The 19,538-nt window shown below is 36.0% G+C and overlaps 1 protein-coding gene across 1 annotated transcript in view; it reads right to left on the minus strand.

Annotated features, from left to right (window-relative positions):
- Positions 1 to 18,746, minus strand: part of LOC129443149 (transducin-like enhancer protein 4) — a 50,075-nt gene extending 31,329 nt beyond the window's left edge. Inside the window, exons 1-4 of the mRNA XM_055203576.2 lie at positions 18,298 to 18,746; positions 3,808 to 3,908; positions 2,927 to 2,990; positions 1,116 to 1,160 (exon numbers count right to left, since the gene is read on the minus strand). Coding sequence (XP_055059551.2) covers positions 1,116 to 1,160; positions 2,927 to 2,990; positions 3,808 to 3,908; positions 18,298 to 18,336 — 249 coding nt within the window. The 5' untranslated portion in view covers positions 18,337 to 18,746. The remainder of the gene's footprint in view (positions 1 to 1,115; positions 1,161 to 2,926; positions 2,991 to 3,807; positions 3,909 to 18,297) is intronic.
- Between the last annotated feature and the right edge of the window lie 792 nt (positions 18,747 to 19,538).

The raw sequence follows: 19,538 nt of genomic DNA on the forward strand, positions 1-19,538 counted from the left end.
CACAAACAAAGCCGCTAAATGCCCCACAGCGTATTATACGTTCATCAAATGCTTTCACTTTAAATCCACTTAACTCTTTCCCCGCCATTGACGAGTTATCTCGTCAATTAAGAGAAAACGCTTCCCTGCCAACACACATTCTTACGACGGCATACCGTATTTACGCTATTATACACTAGGTGGTGCTCTTACACAACTTATAAAACACTGAGGCATCAACTGATCCAAAAACAGTAAAAACTCTGTGTATGTTTTGATCATTGCTCTGAATTTGATAATTAACAAAAGTCCTTTACAAAAATGCAATTATTTCAGCTTTTTGCTCAAAATTTTGGGAAGAAACCTACACATATTTGGAAGGTGATAAAAAGAGAGCAAATAAAGATAGGATGAAACAAGTGTTTGTTTTTAGAGTTTGATATATTGTATGTTTATATATTTATAGACGACATTTATCTGGAAGGCATTAAACTTTTGTTAAAATCATAAAAAGTGCTGGTGCTGGCAAAAAAAAAAACGCTGGCTGGAAAACAGTTAATCCCGCCCTTGGGTCATTCAGAAATAACATTTAACAATAAGTTTGTATTTGTTAGCATTAGTAAATGTATTAGCTAACAGGAGCTAACAATGAACAATGTTATAGCATTTATTAATCTTGGCTGTTAGTTAATGCCAATACAACTGCTTATGATAGTTCATTGTGCATTAACTAATGTTAACAGTTACCTAAGTTATCTAATACTGATGACTTTCATTATATTGTTGTCACCATCTTACAAAACCGAAGTATAATTAAAAACCTTAAAAAAAAAGTATAATCATTGTATCGTACCGCATCATGTCCTATGTTAATCTTCTGATCTAAATGTAACACAAAAGCAACTGCTGCTGAAACAAAGGTTAGAGGTCAATCACAAGAGACATTCGATATCCTGTACCATCGCCATTATACCCAGATCATGTCGTTTAATGGGGACTGTAATTAGGGTTTATTGAATCTTTTGCCATCTGAACCATCAAACAGAAGCCAAAACACTTCATTGTGCAAAACTCATTATGCCGACATCCCGCTGCTCTGTAATGAAATCAGCCTGTGAATGACACAATAGATTTACCTGTTTCTGCATCTCAATGTTCAGACCGTAAGACATCTCATAATACTGTGGAAGAAGAAACCAACACTATAATTACATTTAAGTTACACGAGATGAATCACAATTAAAGAGAAGGTGTACATATATTAAAAGAGATCGAGATGTGACCCATATTCACAGTAAAAAAAATCTTACATTTATACCTCTTTCATGTTCTTTATTTTCATGCATTAAGACAATGCTTTTATTCAAGGTGACTTTTACACATAATTTCATGTTTATCAATGTTTTTCCAGCATTATTGTCTTCTTCCTTTCTTAAAATCTACTGGCAACCTTATAAAAAGACAAAACTGCTGTCATTTACCATTCTTTTTTTATTTAAATTATCAAGTGTATTGAATTTCTTAACTGGTTTGTCCTCTTTTGCTTCAAATGACAACATGCACACAGGCTGGCACAGACTCAGAAACTTTGTGCAAAACCTGAAAATCCAATGTTGTCCCAGCACGACCTGAGATTGTCTCAAAGAGCGCATTGTGCATTGATAAAAAAAATAACTGACAAATCATAAAAAATCTACATAATTTGTACAAAAAAGTTCACGTGGTTAATGTCATAATTTTGCTTCATAAATTCGATTAGCATGCTGCAGGGGTTCTCAAACTTTTTTGTGAGCCGAACCCCCTTGACCTAATGATTTACTTGTATTTCAATCATTTTATAGCACATTTGCATGTTTAACTTTAAAACATATATTTCTTATCCATATGTGGCGGTTTCCCAGACAGGGCTTTAGTTTAGTCCCAGACTAACTTAAATGTTAGTGTTGTTTTGATCAAAAACAACTTGCTCTGAAAAATCATAATATACATCAATGCGAGTGTTGTTGTGTCTCAAAATGCACACAAGTGATGTTTGTTTTTAAAAGTTGCTTTTAAAAATGACTTAAATATCCAAATTTAACTAAGGCCTAGTCCTGGTTTAAGCTTCCGGAAAACAGCCACTTCAAGATTTATATTGGGCTGCCAAAAAATGAATCGCATTTAATCGCATACAAAACAAAAGTTTGTATTTGCATAATATATTTGTGTGTGTGTGTGTGTGTGTGTGTGTGTGTGTGTGTGTGTGTGTGTGTGTGTGTGTGTGTGTGTGTGTGTGGTGTTTAATTATTATGTGTATATATAAACACACCTACATGCATACATGTAAGAAAAATTTAATTTATATATTTTTTAATAATATCTTTTCAAAGAAATTCATATATAATAAAAATAAATAAATAATTAATATTGTATTATATATGAAATTATTTGTTTATTTCTATATATAAATAAATAAATAAATAAATAATATATGAATTTATATATATATATATATCTATATATATATATATATATATATATATATATATATATATATATATATATATATATATATATATATATATATATATATATATATAATTTATATATTAAATAAAAAATATGCATATATATATACACATAAATACATACATGCATGTGTGTACTTATATATATATACAAAATAATTACAGACAGTGCACACACAGATATTATGCAAAAACACTCACGAACACCCTCCAATTCCCCGGTGAACCACAAGGGGTTGCAAATCCCAGTTTAGGGAAACCCTGGCATACAGTAACAGTAGTCTTTACTACAGTAGTTTTACATATTTCTTTTTTCACATAATTTTCAATTTTAAGTTTCACATTTTCAATTAACATCCATTAGATGTCCATTAAATACCCATATTAGTTAGCTCAGTTCCAGCTGGCGTTTATGGGTAATGTTGAACTTGTTTTCTTACCATGATATAATGTCTATGCATCTCGGTTTTCTCACTCGCCAACTTCTCACATTCCATCTTGAGACTGAAAAATAAAACAAGACACAAATCTTGAGTTTCTCTTGCGAGGTCAAGTGACTCTGTGACCTCACATGGCTGTCAGCGGTCAATTAGGGACAGAATATATAAACGCTTTCCTCATAAAAAAGAATGTTTAAACTACATAGTTTTATTTTACTGCAGACTTAAAAAGAGATAACATACAACAATATATATTGTTTACTGTCTGTAGCTTTTGTAATGGTCACTAATGAGACTGGATTAGGCTAACTGGATATCTGGCTAATAGTCTGTGTCAGATAATCCAGGTGTGATTTACAGATTATCAATCTCATCATTTTTGCACAGGTGATCAAACCTAACTCAGATTTATACAAGATATAGATTTATACAAAAACAGCAAAATTCATTCATTCATTCATTTATCTATTTATAATGGGACCATGCACAATTTTTAACATAAAATTTTCATTTCATGTATTGTACCGGATTTAGCCGATTTTTAATTTTCATCCGTAGTCTGCCACTATAGCGGCCACTATTCACAAGACAACAAATACATTCACCAATCTCACAAAAATACATATGTGTGATATGCAAGATGGGCAGAGTTCATGTTAAACGTGCAAATGAAAGGCACTTTGGATAGACTAGTATATAAAAGACCATAAATTACCATCTTGCATCTTTATACATCATATTGAATATTGGACAGCAGAACAAGTTATGGTCTGAGACCTCATTGACCGAACTATTGTAATTAATTTGCCCCGAGTTACTCATTAAACATGATAAATGAACAGGGCAAATGAGGTTATATAACATTGTTTTTTTATCTTTACCTGTGGTACTGAGCTTGGAAGAGCTGGAATTCTTCTTTGATATGGTCGAGTGTTTCCAGCACTGTAAACTTCATCCCGGGGTGTCCTGACACCAGAGGAGCCTGAAACACAAGAAAATAACATAATATAAACATAATGCAATATAATTTCTCAGAGAATGCATTTATTCTCAGCATATTGAACCATCTGTTTATTTTTCCTAGAGTCCAGATATCAGAAAAAATATCAGTCTAACATGCATGCATAATGGACGTAATGGAAATCTGTGATATCAATATGGTTAAAAACATTACACTGTAAAAAATGTCTGTAGAAATTACAGTATTACTGGGTATTACTGGCAACTAGCTGCCAGTAACTTACTGTAGATTTTACATTTATGTTATTTACTGGCAACATTTTGTTCAAAGTTAAATGAACATGAAACATTTTCAGACTTTATCTTTTACAGTAAGTTACTGGCAACCAGCTGCAAAATTACAGCAAATTTTTTACAGTGTAATTATAAGGTTGAAATTTGCATGGAATTCCCATATGCATGTGTGCATATGTTTGTTAGATTCCTATCTGTAGGGATTTATCGGGGTGTTACTATTATTTATATATATCGTCGCTGTCCGATGAAAACCACGTATGTCCATTTTGCAGTTTTTGAGATTTTTCGACGGATTGAATGTCCAGGTTCATTTCCGTATACATTATGCTTCACATATCTAAATGGCCAATGAAAAGTTGTGAAATCATGTCATCTGATTTTCACGTACTGTATATCCATTTGGTGTCAAAGCTGTCAATTACGCCACGTATCTCCCACCCTGTGGAAGCATTTCGCCGGTCTCGTGAAGTTTCATCGAAGCTCAGCACTGGATACAGCCGAATAAACATACACTCTAAAAACAAACTGTGCTATATAGCACCAAAAGTGGTTCTTTGCTCGTAATCATAGAAGAACCGTTTTTAGTGCCCTATAGCACCGGTGAAGCACCGGTGAAGCACCTGTGTAGAACCATATAGTGCTATGTAGAACCAAATGTGGTGCTATAGTGGTGCTATATGGCACCTATATGGTTCTACCCAGGTGCTTCACCGGTGCTATATGGCACTAAAAACGGTTCTTCTATGGTTACGATTCAAATCAACAGTTTTGGTGCTATATAGCACCGTTTGTTTTTTTAGAGTGTAGCCTGGTGAGACAGTGACTTTCCTTCATCAAGGTAAACGTTTCCCCAAACGCCAGACGTACGTCTAGGAGTGACAAAATTACGGTAGGACTGTGCAAACAAAGTATCTGTCTAGCATTACCATGTCAGGGTATTGATTCATTGTCCCTTTATAGTTTGCAAGAGACATTTAATAAATTTATAATTAACATTAAATAAACTAAGCGTATTTAACTAAGACGTAGGCTATTTAATAAACTGAGCGTATTCATCTGTCAATATGAAACGCGACTTGGCCATTCTAATTAATGATCGGAAGAACGCGTATCGACCACAGTTACTGTAAAATATGCACGTATGTCCGTTTAAACTCAATTTTGGTCAAATGTGGATTATATTATTACACTGGCAAGAATATGGTTTCATGTAAAGATGCCGTACCAAGTATGACAACGCTACATTCAACTGCGTTTTTTTCACTTCCTGAAAAGTAACCGTTTTGGACATACGTGAGTTTCATCGGGCAGTGACGATATATATACAGTGTCGTCCATAAGAACTGGGACATTAAAAGGATTACTCCACTTTTTATAATTCTGATAATTTACTCCCCCATGTCATCCAAGATGTTCGTGTCTTTCTTAGTTCAATCAAGAAGAAATTAAGTTATTTGAGGAAGACATTCCAGGATTTTTCTCCATTTAGTGGTCACTCATTACATATATGAAACGCACACACTTGTGGACCATTTTAAATCGTTTCCCACCAGCATTTTTCATGATTTTTATGGCATCAAATGTAAAATGCAAACTGTCAAAAACTCCGTACGAGATGATTGTTATATTTGATGCTTCTGAATCGAAAGAATCGCAGCTCTTGCAATTCTAAAGTTGCAGTGCTTCAAACCGCGATTTCGGTTTAAAAACGATTAATCGTGCAGCCCTATGTGTAGGTTTCTTCAAAAACACAAAATTTTTAGCTTTTTTGTAAAGGACTTTTAATAGAGATCTGATTCAGAGTGATCCTCAAAACTTAGACATACAGCTGTTTGCCCTAGGGCGATACTTCTGAGTTTTATAAGTTGCGGAAGATCGTCAACTGGTGGATAATAGCGGTATTGCTGATTGACAAGATAACTCATCAATGGCAGGGAAAGTGTTAAACAATAAACTGACACAAAGACATTTATTAGTATAATTTCACATACAGCAACGTCTGACCGGTACTCTTTCCCACACTTGTGAACACTGCAGCGGTAGTTTCGCATACATCATGCGTGACCTTTCGACATGATTACGTAATATGTAAGGTTATGTTGGGGCACGTCACGGCTAGGGCAAGACGAGAAGTTAAAAGTACCTTTTTTTTGGCAAAAATTTTGATCGTTTTGCAAGATAAGATCCTCATGATCGTTTTGAGCCCTTTGAAGCTCCATTGAAATGGCAATTTTAAACTGAATTGAAACTGTAAACTGTTTAGTTCCACTATATGGAAAAAAATCCTGGAATGTTTTCCTAAAAAAACTTAATTTCTTCTCGACTGAACAAAGAAAGACATAAATCTTCAATGCCATGGGGGTGAGTAAATTAACAGTTTTTTATGAAAGTGCAATATTCCTTTAAAGACTTTGTTTGCTGTGGAGACAAGAAGTGTGTAAGATGAATATGAGACAAAAGTACAGAATGTTAACATCTGATTGTTTCACATGCTTTACCAAGAAAAAACAACCTTTCATCCTGATTTATGTGTGTTGCCACCAAATTCAAGACCTAGAGTGCAGGAGCAATGGATCAAACTGATACTATACACATACTTTGCTTTTGAAGCGTGAACAATTATTGCATCAGGACACAGATCATCATTTAACATTAACACATTACACACGTTGTCACATTAACCCTGACAACAAACATCAGTGATAAAGGGTCTTTTATATTAAATTAGACATGAATGCATTAAAAAAACCTCTCTTTTGGAAAGGGGATACAATCACATCTTCTGATGAGAGTGAGTACTACTCTGAATTAAATTGATACACACAAACAACTACACACGCACACAGGGCCAATCACTGCACAAAGGGCCTTCATTGAAGGAGAAAGCCACTTTATACAGCTCTGCGATCGACAATAAATGCTTTGTTCTGCTATCTTTATCTAAAACACAAGACCGGTCACAGGCACATAATCAATATTCACCTTGATACGACCCCTGATTGAAACCAGGCCAACACGTAACATCATCACATCTCTGACTGAGAACCCAAAACCAACAACTTACAAACAAAAACACTAACCAGGATTTCACAATTTATTTTTGTGATTTTTGCAATGAAAATGACTGATTTTGCAGTGGTAATGTCCAGAAATTTGCACAGAAAATTTTGATTTTTTCCCCTCTACTAATTAGTATACCAATTGTGTAATAATATTTTTGTATTATTAAGAAGTTCTCAAGTAATTAAATAATTTAGTAAAAATTGATATAAGTAAGGAATAATTGACGACGGGCCATTGAATTATAAGAAAATAATGTACACCAAGGTGGTTATGCGGCACGTTGCGAAGCGGAGTGCCGTTACACCGCAGGTAGGGCTGCACGATAAATCGCATGCGATACCACGCGCATCACATCAGTAATGCCGGTTCCTTGATTAGTATTAAATCGACAACAGCTGCTTTCAGATGGCGCGACATTAACTGCACAGAGCCGTAGTTCCCTGACAAGCTGGGCCATATCGCATACATATCGCAGGCGATACGTCCGCGATAATTAATGCGAAATTGCCCCGATTGTCAGTGAACTACGGCTCTGTGCAGTTAATGTCGCACCATCTGAAAGCAGCTGTTGTCGATTTAATACTAATCAAGGAACCGGCATTACTGACGAGATGTGTGTGACAAACACATGCGATTTATCGTGCAGCCCTAACCGCAGGTGTGCATTATTTTCAAATAATTCAAAGGACCGGAGTCAATTATTCCTCTTATACCACGGTTACCACAAACATTGCTCTGTTGACTATTTTTAAGACATTTGACAAGTTAGGTGTGCGGTTATCAGAAAAATAATCAACACCCATAGAACATTTCTCAGCCAATCAGAATGCAGCATTCAACAGACCCGTGGTATAACAAGTGATAATGTACTCCGACACTACCAAAGCATACCACACAGGTTACTTTACAAATAACATAGACACTGTTTGTTTTTCCAACATTTTTTGTATATTTTTAAATGCTGTACATTTAAACCCGTTTCATGTCTCTTAAACACTGTCAAAAATAAAAGTAGAAAAGCTGAACTCCAAACTGAATGTCATAATGTGAAGGAAAGGTGATTTAAGCCATTTTTAGTGTGTCATGGTTGTTGGTGCCAGACGGGCCAGTCACAATCTGCTCAGTTACTGGAATTTTCACGCACAACCATTTCTAGGGTTTACAAAGAATGGTGTGAAAAGGGAAAAACATCCAGTATGCGGCAGTCCTGTCTGTGGGTGAAAATGCCTTGTTGATGCTAGAGGTCAGAGGAGAATGGGCCGACTGATTCAAGCTGATAGAAGAGCAACTTTGACTGAAATAATCACTTGTTACAACTGAGGTATGCAGCAAAGCATTTGTGAAGCCACAACACGCACAACCTTGAGGCGGATGGGCTACAACAGCAGAAGACCCCACCGGGTACTACTCATCTCCACTACAAATAGGAAAAAGAGGCTACAATTTGCACAAGCTCACCAAAATTGGACAGTTGAAGACTGAAAAAATGTTGCCTGGTCTGATGAGCCTCGATTTCTGTTGAGACATGGTTACGGATAAGGGACAAAAAAGGCAACGTCCGTTCGGACCGAGATCTATGATTGGTTTAAATTTTTTTGGTCCTACGCCTTTCACAGATGGCATACATTTCTACAAATACATTTAAACAACTTAACATAGTGATTGCTTTTAGGATGTGAGGGGACTTTTAACCAGCATAACTAAAAATGTTTCTGGATCCAATCAGATTCCCTGCCTTTAATGTAATAAAACATAATGGTTTATTATGTATGGTCTTTTATACAGCACTCATAATATACGCCGAGGTGCGAGGACCCTATTGTTCTTCAAGGAGTTATTATTATATATAATTGCGTTTCTGTCAAGAGATCCTCCTAAAAGTTACACATTGCACATTATTATATAGCATCATAGAAAAGTGGATGTTCAATAGCTTAATATAAATGTGACCCAGTCTTTGTAAACCCAGTTTTTGGTATTTACTGTTTTCTACATAAACTAGGGATGCACCGATATGGAAATTTTGGCCGATGCTGATAACTCTTTGTATTTGGGGGGTGATAACCGATATCTATAGGGCGATAAATATTCATATTATTTTCATAATGAAAAACTCGCAGACCGCGGACATCTTGTCTTTGCGCTAGACTAGCATACTCTTCTTAAAGGTACACTTCACCCATTTGCATTAAGCTTTGTATAGTTAGAACTCCAGTCATGTTTTGGAATGGTCGGGCATCATTCTCTCTGTTTCCCCTGAGACAGGAGAAATATGGATTTCAGTGTGGCACTTCCTTCTTTCAATGATGTAAAAATCATCATTTTGCATCATTGAAAGAAGGAAGTCCTATATCTTTGTTGAGGGGGTGACACTACAAACACCCCTTTTTTCAATCAAATAGGCACCAAATTAGAAATTTATGTTACATTTTAACTACAAATATGATACACTTTTAATAAAGATTAATGTTTCCACGGATGAAATGCTCCTTTAAGCCCGCAACACGTGTCATCTTCGTGCTATGTCACAGAAAGCACCAATCAAAACTCCACATGGCCAGCAATGAGCAAGTGAAGTGGTTCAACAAACCAAAATAATCCATCATTTATCGGCTTTCATTTATCGGCCTAATTTAGCTATCAGACCGGTAACCGATAATATAAAAAAAGCAGTTATCGGCCGATAACGATATGTCTCATTTTGTTTTTACTGTATAGCTGCTTTTGCAAAAATGAAAGAAAATCAAAACTTAAATTGAGTGAGAATACATGTACAGCAGTGGGGAACCTTCAGGGCCTTCTACGCCTTCAGAGAAGGCCTAAAAAAATTAATAAAAATATTTTTTATAATAATACTAATAAATAATAAAGTATTCAATAAAAATGTTTTTACATGTTTAAATTTATATTTAATTTAATTTAATACATGTAATATATTTTCTCTCATCTATGTTCTAACGTTAAGCTTACTGTCAGGTTCATATCCAATCAGAATCGTCTGTCTCTATTAAGGCCCGGTAAACTGGCTCATTCATTGGTTAGGACTTCAAGAATCCCAAGGAAGGCCAAGCTATGTGTTTTGGTGTGGAGAGTGACGGGCAAATCGACCAATCACGCTTTGATTTCAAGTGGGCGGGTAAAAAACAAAACATTGTAAGCCTTCATGAAGTCCTAATCATGCAACAAACTGGATGCGAGCTGCCGTAAAACACCAAAGAAGAAGTCGTCCTAATCATAGACCGTCTAATGGCCCGAATCTCTGCGGTGAGAGTGGTTGAGGTAAATGGCAGAAAACGTGATTGACGTTGTGGCTAGTTTGATAGGGCTGAGGTAAAAACGAAATTACTTAAGCGGGTACTCGTGAAGAGCACAGCCGAGAGATGCGCGTGCAGCTGCGCTGCGCATATCAGACGTGAACACGAGAAAAATAATGAGTTTAATTATACTTTCACTTCCTGACAGTTTCACTTGAGGATAGTAATGACTGACAGGCGACGCCAAATTACATACAATATAATTACCTAACTAAATCTCAGAGAATGCAAAAACATTCACCGGGGCTCGGGCTAGGGATTTTGCGAGCCCTGGTTATATTATAACAGTTATAAAATATAAGCCACAAGGAGGTGCACTGAGAACGCAGGGTGCTATATTTCCCCTTATGAAAAAAGATTAACAAGCTATCCTACAGCTAAATATATATTTACAAAAAACAAAAATTAAAGAACATAATTTAAGCTTGTTAAATGCAAATTTACAGAGCAGCAGAGTCTGTATTTGTGTTTATCAGTTAGATTAAAGTAATTTTAAACTTTAAAACTGCATTTAAAAGCAAACGATGCCTATTCTGTAATTTAACTTTGCGTGCTCAGAATTTTTACACGTTCACTGTATAATTTAACGAAATACGAATAGCCTAGTATTATATTCTGAATTTTAAAATTTACGAAAAACAAACTACTCTCAATTTATTTTGGTGTTTTTTCCCCCATGCTCACTTGTCTCCATTTTCCTGTTTTTAAGAATTAAGGCGGTGTAGTAAGTAGAACCTATCCATTAAATTTGTAACTTTCATTTATTGCGCCATGCGTAATTGCGCATGGAGAGGCATTTGCACTTCATTGCATATTTTGAAGGCCCAGCTGAAGTACTCACGGTTCGCCACTGATGTACAGAATACACATACGGGTGATTCTCGCGAAATTAGACTTATGATGTGTCATGAAACATTTTGTAAAAGTAAATGCTATCAAAATAAGAAGCATACAGTAACAAACATCTCTTCATGTACTATTTTGCACATGATTTCAAAATACATCATACAAACCAATTTTGTTGTTTTTTCCACATATAAGGGGAAAATTTTCATTACCGCAACGTGTCCATGACTGGATTTGGGTTCTTGACATGGAAATATTTATAATTAAAAAATCTAAAAAAATAAAAAGCTTAAATGCATGTTAAACTATAAACATTAACAGTAAAGAAACATGTGATATTTGGTGATCATTGGTAAATTTAGAGAAAATAATAAGGAATATAAATATGTCCAAGACATTTTCTCATCCTCCGCAAGAATTTTCAATCATTTTTAAGCCCTCAATGAACTAACATTTAAAAAAATTGTTGGAAGGGAAATAATTGACTGTAACAGTCAAGATGGCTACCAGCAGTTCTTATTTTTTCTTTCCAGATAAAAGTTACAATTTTGTTCGTCATAGTACCTAGACAACTTTTTAGTTCTCATTACCGAAACATGAGTTTGTAAATTAATGTATTTAATGTAATATCATGTTGCGGTAATGACAATTTTTGATAATGCTAATCTAAAAAAATTTTATAATTCTATAGGAAATATTGTTTAAATCCTCTAAAATAATGGTTATAGTAAGTTCAGACCGTAATCTTATATGTGCAAAAAACACATTTAGGCTTCAAGGGCTTTTTAAAAACTCTGATGCTGAACACCTTCTAAATCTGGATTTCGTGAGAATCACCCATACACATACTGTACATACACAGAAATACATGGTGGGATGTTGTGAAAAGCAGATATCTAAAGTACTCAGTACTGTGCTGTGTTTAGGAAACAAGAGGGTGTTGTACAGAAGCTGCTCGGGTTTAACGTGACAGAGCCATGAATTGTCACACAGCCTGTTCCTCTCACACAAGCCCTGAAAGAACGCAGTCATCTATCTTACACTGTTTACTGTGCAGGGCAGTTTGAGATGAGACACACATACACAAAGAGAGAGAGAGAGAAAGAGATAGAGAGGAGGGGGGATCGCAGATCCGTGAATAACCGAAGGCTGCTGAAATATTCAGCACATGTGGCACAAATACAAGAGCGGTTATAGCCATGTGTGCAAACGACATATGAACCTGCTGTGTTCCCAATCAATGCTTCCTGTGCAGACTGCTGCTATTGGCCAAAACACAACTGTTCGGGAGGGGAAAATAACAGGCACATCTGTGTGGAACAAGCGGCTCATTCCAGACGGCACATCGGTACTGTACATCGCCCTGATGAGCTGCTTGTTAAGTCCTCGATACATAATATTGCTCTGATGTGAAGTGACACCACTCGCATGCACAGCTACCTTTAACACACACACACACAGCCGCCGCTGTTTGTATTTATGTAAAACTGCAACTATAGGTCTTTGAGAGGTGTTAAACTGCTACGTGCGTGTGTGGTTTTTACACTATGGGGCGGTTTCCCGGACAGGGATTAACTAGTTCTAGACTAAAATAAATATAAGAGGTGTCCAAACTTGCACTGACATATCGTCCCCTTGGAATTATAAGGTTCTATCTAACATTTTTGTCAAAATTGAGTGATTCACATATTCTTACTCTGTGACAACTTATTTACATTATGTGATGTTTTATTTTAAGTTTTGTACATTTTGGGACGTTTTATTAAAGAAATAAAAAGGTTCTATCTACAAAATCGAACTCTAACTTGGCTCTATAAGGTTCTATCTGCGTGAGCTAATCAGCACTTCGAATGCACAGAAGGGGACCAATCAGGATCAACTTTATGGGGTGGTTTCTCAGACAGAGATTAGTTTAAGCCAGAACTAGAACTTAGTTTCATTAGAAAATATTTAACAAACATGTCTTACTAAAAGTATTACTTGTGTGCATTTTGAGGCTAAAGGGCACTGATGTATTTTAAGATATGTCAGTGCAAGTTGTTTTCAGTTTGGACAGCTTTATTCTAGGACTAGTCTAATCCCTGTCTGTGAAACTGTTCCTATATGTGGTGTTGCCGGCTTTGTCCTTGACGATAGGAAAAACCACAGACACACAATATCTGTGAGGATTATGGCACGCAACGCAAGGTTTTGAAGAAACCTTAAGATCGACAGCCCGAATTATAGGCAAGTTCACCCTACTGTAAAATCCAGCTTAAGCTGGTGAGATGGTTTTAGCTGGTCTCCCAGCTTGGTTTTTGCTGGTATTGCTGGTATAGCAAGCTGGTCTAGCTGTGTTTTGATCACTTTTTAAGCTGGTCTAGCTGTGTTTTGGTCACTTTTTTAAGCTGGTCTGGCTGTGTTTTGGTCACTTTTTAAGCTGGTCTAGCTGTGTTTTGGTCACTTTTTAAGCTGGTCTAGCTGTGTTTTGGTCCTTTTTTTTAAGCTGGTCTGGCTGTGTTTTGGTCACTTTTTAAGCTGGTCTAGCTGTGTTTTGGTCACTTTTTAAGCTGGTCTAGCTGTGTTTTGGTCCTTTTTTTTAAGCTGGTCTAGCTGTGTTTTGGTCCTTTTTTTTAAGCTGGTCTAGCTGTGTTTTGGTCACTTTTTAAGCTGGTCTAGCTGTGTTTTTGGTCACTTTTTAAGCTGGTCTAGCTGTATTTTGGTCACTTTTTAAGCTGGTCTAGCTGTGTTTTGGTCACTTTTTAAGTTGGTCTAGCTGGACTTATCTGGTCATGCTGGAAGACCAGCTGACCCACCAGCTTGACCAGCTTTGCCAGGCTGGTTGGACCAGCATACACCAGCTACTGCCACCTTAAACCAGCTAAAACCAGCTACCAGCTTATGCTGGTCTTTGCTGGATTTTTCAGTAGGGGCAGTTTTTTTAGGTCTTGCTGAGGAGATTGTTTTCATAGTTAGACACCACACTAGCCAGCAATGCTAGCTTCTTAGTTCCTGATATTAAGAGGCAAGCACTAAGATAAAAAATACAGAAAAAACTATCTAACCTATCCTACCCAAAAAAAGTGTGTTTACAGTAAGTTATGATTGTAATGTGAAAATGTAAACATGAGAAAGATTACTAAAGCAGAGTTACCTCATTATTACAATGATTTCAGAATGATTGTAGCCTGTAGCTGCTTAATCCTACTGAAAAATCCAGCAAAGACCAGCATAAGCTGGTAGCTGGTTTTAGCTGGTTTAAGATGGTAGTAGCTAAGTCCAGCTAGACCAGCTTAAAAAGTGACCAAAACACAGCTAGACCAGCTACTACACCAGCAAACCTGCTAAAACCAAGCTGGGAGACCTGCTAAAACCAAGTTTTGAGACCAGCTCAGACCGGCTCACCAACTTATGCTGGTCTTGGCTGGATTTTTCAGTAGGGAATGGTATAACATGCTAAAACAAAATTGTCTATTTTGTAATGAACCCGACATATACAGGAGGATGGTAGAGAAACTGAGGCAGAAGAGGGAAGGAGCAATGTTGTAAAAGAGCAATGTAAAATCAGACTCTTAGAGATAAAAGTGCTAAAAATAAAAATATAAAATGTCATAGAAAGGATTAAAATGTTACTTTCTAACACATGTTAAAAAATTGTTACAACATTAATTTTATATTTAATGTTTAAATAATGTTTTGGCAGATAGAACCTTATAATTCTTAGCGAAAAGTGTTGTTTTAGAATTAGAAGGTTCTATCTGCATTTGACCCCTTCCAAAAATCCACATTTAGAAATTTGAGAGGATTTTGATATTGTATATTTAGAATACATTTAGGGTCCCTGTTATTTTCATGTCTGAAAGAAACTTCTTCCCCATGTAAGTTTTCCTATATGTAATGCAAAAACTTTGAAGCTCAATATCTCAAAACTGCTCAGAACGCAGATAGAACCTTATAATTCCAAGGGGACGATATCTTAAAATACATCAGTGCACTTTGTTTTTCATCAAAATGCAGGCCAGTAATGTTTTTAGTAAGGCATGTTTGTTAAAACTAGTTATATTTCCTAATAAACTAAGGCCTTTTCCTGGCTTAAGCTAATCCCTGTCCGGGAAACCACCCATATGTGTTTTAGGACTTTAGGTAAAGGCAAATTTGATAGTGACTATTGGGCAGATGGTGATAGATTCATGCATTTATATGCACAAAAAGCTTGCAATGCATTTTCTATATTTCATAATAGGGCTGTCAAAAGATTAATCGCGACTAACATACAAAAAAGTTGTGTTTGCATAATATGTGTGTGTATTTGTGTGTGTTATATATATATATATAAAAAATTAAAAATCTAAATAAACATGCATGCATGTGCGTATTTATATATACAAAATAATTACAAACAGTGCACACACATATTATGCAAAAAAATAAAACTTATGTTGTACTTATATTTGTTGGACAAATTTGTACATTTGAGGTACTAATGTCTACCCAGGTGTACTTTTGAAAGGGTACCGCACTGGTGCAGGCTTTGTACCTTCATTTTTTGAGAGTGTATTATGCAAAGCTGAAACAAATCTGAATTAAAAATTCTGACTTTCTTAGCAATGTTACACTTCACTGCATATATGGATGTATAGTTCATTAAAAAATGTATAGGTATAGACGGTTTCAGCAGTAACAACAAAAACAAGCAGCTTTTGTGGTCAACACGTAACTTCGGATAAAGTCTGCTAAGAAAAAATAACAACAAAGTACTTTAACGTAGTTTATTTATATAACATGCAAAATAAACAACACATAAATTACCTATAGTAGGACTGTCACAATGATAAAATAATTGTTTCATCGCGATTGTTTGACCTCATCGCAATGATTTCTGATCACCGCAATGATTGCACATCTCTCTAAAAACACAAGGGGGAGCTGTAGCGCCTGTATAAATGAGACCCTATCAGATGGCAACCCTTAACTGACAGTGTAATGCGATACATTGCAAAGCCATTTAATACCGTGGAAAAAAACAGCATTTAAAAAATGCTGCAAAACTTTGATAAGCAGTATGAACTATTATTATTAAATAATTACTTTTAAATATGTGTTATGTGTATTATTATTCACTGCTAGGTAAACCTTGCAAAAGATTTAATTTAAATAATCACAACCATGTGTGAAAATTATTTCATAAACAAACAAAATGTACGAGTATTAAATGTCAAAGCAATAAAACAAACAATTAATCGTCATAATTGTCACAATTTATTAGCCAATTAACTGTCAGCCAAATTTAATAATCGTGACAGCCCTATTAACTTGGAAACTAAAACATTTGTTATTTTCGAACCTGGTATTTGTTCAAGAGTTAGATCTAGAACTAGAACTAGTCAGATCATTAAAAAAAAAAAACTGAAACCGTAAGTAAAGTTCGGACCAGACGCGTATTGCCTCACCGCATGAAACGGTCTATAAATGCAAGTCCTTTTTTAAAGATGTTTCATATAAAACCCTTTTTGATATTCAAATCAGTTTGTGGTAATATGATTTGTCTGACTACTTAATTCATGGCATTTTACTGAAGAAAAGTTTTGGGTAAATACTTTGGTAAACCCATTTTGGGACAGTCAGAAATGCATGTCAACACATCACATTTGCAGTACGCACTGATGCATCGCAGATGACAACAAAGGACCGCCCACTCACCTGTCAATCAAACACTGAGCTAAACAGTTTCTCAATTTCTCAGTGGACCGATTGACGGATGTTAATATCAGAAGAAATAATATCAGATCCGAGTTGGTTTTAAGAGCAGACAGAATCTGACCGCTGGACTCAGATCATCAAGGACCCAGCAGGCGCAGAAACAACACACACACAACACATACTATCTTTAAAACGCACAGATTTAACATGCACACAATAACAAACCAAACCACATTTGCACACTTTCATAAGGTCATTCATTATTTACACTAAAATTCTTCACATTAAAGCTAATGCACATTACCACTAAACTGGGTGTCTAGGGGCCTGTAATAACATGCCATGCTTTATGCAAAGGTAGCTTTGATGTGGAGCTTAATGTGTGTGTGTGTGTGTGTGTGTGTGTGTGTGTGTGTGTGTGTGTGTGTGTGTGTGTGTGTGTGTGTGTGTGTGTGTGTGTGTGTGTGTGTGGTTTCGTGTTGCCCTTGATGATGATGAAACATGACATTTGCAGTGGAGAATGGGGTGGCCTGGATCCATATGTAACATGCAGCAGTAACTCAAACAAACCGTTCATTCACCCAGCCATCCATGCATCCATCTGCCCATCTCTAAACCACACAGCACAAACCCACAAATCTCTCTCTTCCTTTCTCTGTGTGTTTATGAATTTCCTTCTGCTCTTTCAGCCTTTAATAATTACCCTTTTCTTTCTCTTCCTCGTTTTTAGTAACAAGCATCACCTTTCTATTATTTTAGTGCATAATTATTTGACATCAATTCCAAAAGAGAGAATTACAGTGCATTCAATCTACATCTCTTTTATCAGTATGTGTGTTCCTCACATCAAACTCATGACCTTTGCGTTGTTTACCCATTAAGCTTCATAAACATTTAAACATGCGCATATTATACGCACAGTGAAAGAAGCGCACCAAACATCTGTCTCCAAGTAAATGCCATTAAACCTTACGATAGATGTACAGTAAATAATGACTCTAGTGCCGTACGACTTAACAGTCTGTGCATAAATCACTGAACTCCGTAATGAACATTTCTCGTGACCTTAACCCTGACCCTATAACACCAAACATAACGCACATGAAATTGGGCCGTCGTCTTAAACTAAATGATCATCTAAAGCGCGCGCGCAGCGATCTGCGCCGTTGGTCACCATTTGCTTACAAAGGAAAGTTGAGTGTGCATCTGTACCTGGGGTCTTCCGTGCGGATACATGCTTCTGGAGGTCATCCACGGGGCTTTCGATGGTCAGGACTGAGTCCGGAATCACCCTCCGACAACGAATCCCGCTTTGGATGTGTAAATCAAGATTTCTCTCCTCGCTTTCTGCGCTCCAATCGTCTCACGGTACCGACAGGATTTAAATGTATCCGATGGAAACTTTAAAAGCGCCGTATTTTCCTGGATCAAGCGTTCTTCCTCTTTATGACGCACAGTTACGCCGCGCTACAATGTAACAAGATCATCCTGTGCCGAGCGCGTGCACGTGGGGCGCGCGTCGGAGATCAGAGGAGCATAAACAGCGCTGACCTGCGTGCACACACGAGCTAGCGGGAAGTCTGATTCGTTTGAGCGAAGCGGTTCGTTCGAACGCAACAAACGATTCGTTTGTGGTCTTTTTTTTTTTTTTTAACAGAATTAAGACAACAATGAACAGATAACAGGGGGTAGACGGACATCACAATTTACAAAACATACAATACAATCAAATATACTTTATAACAGAATTAAGAATAGATTCGTTTGTGGTCATCAATACGTAAACATTTAGGCATTTACAGACGCTTTATACAAAGTGATTTACTAAAATTAAGAAAACAGCGAAACGATTCATCTTAAGATTCATTTGTAGTCACCAATAAATATTTAGGAATTAAAGAATGCTGTAATATTAATCGACATACTAAAATTAAGAAAACGGTGAGGCGATTCATCTTAAGATTCATTTGTAGTCACCAATACATAAATATTTAGGCATTTATGAACGCTTTTATATGAAGCGACTTACAAATTAAGAAAACGGTAAGGCGATTCATCTTAAGATTCATTTGTAGTCACCAATACATAAATATTTAGGCATTTATGAACGCTTTTATATGAAGCAACTTACTAAAATTAAGAAAACGGTGAGGATATTCATCTTAAGATTCATTTGTTGTCACCAATACATAAATATTTATAGGCATTTATGAACGCTTTTATACGAAACGACTTACTAAAATTAAGAAAACGGTGAGGCGATTTATCTTAAGATTCATTTGTAGTCACCAATAGGCTACATAAATATTTAGGCATTTACGAACACTTTTATACGAAGCGACTTACTAAAATTAAGAAAACGGTGAGGCGATTCATCTTAAGATTCATTTGTTGTCACCAATACATAAATATTTATATGAATTTATGAAAGCTTTTATATGAAGCGACTTACT

Source organism: Misgurnus anguillicaudatus, chromosome 2, assembly GCF_027580225.2.
Source record: "Misgurnus anguillicaudatus chromosome 2, ASM2758022v2, whole genome shotgun sequence".
Taxonomy (NCBI): domain Eukaryota; kingdom Metazoa; phylum Chordata; class Actinopteri; order Cypriniformes; family Cobitidae; genus Misgurnus; species Misgurnus anguillicaudatus.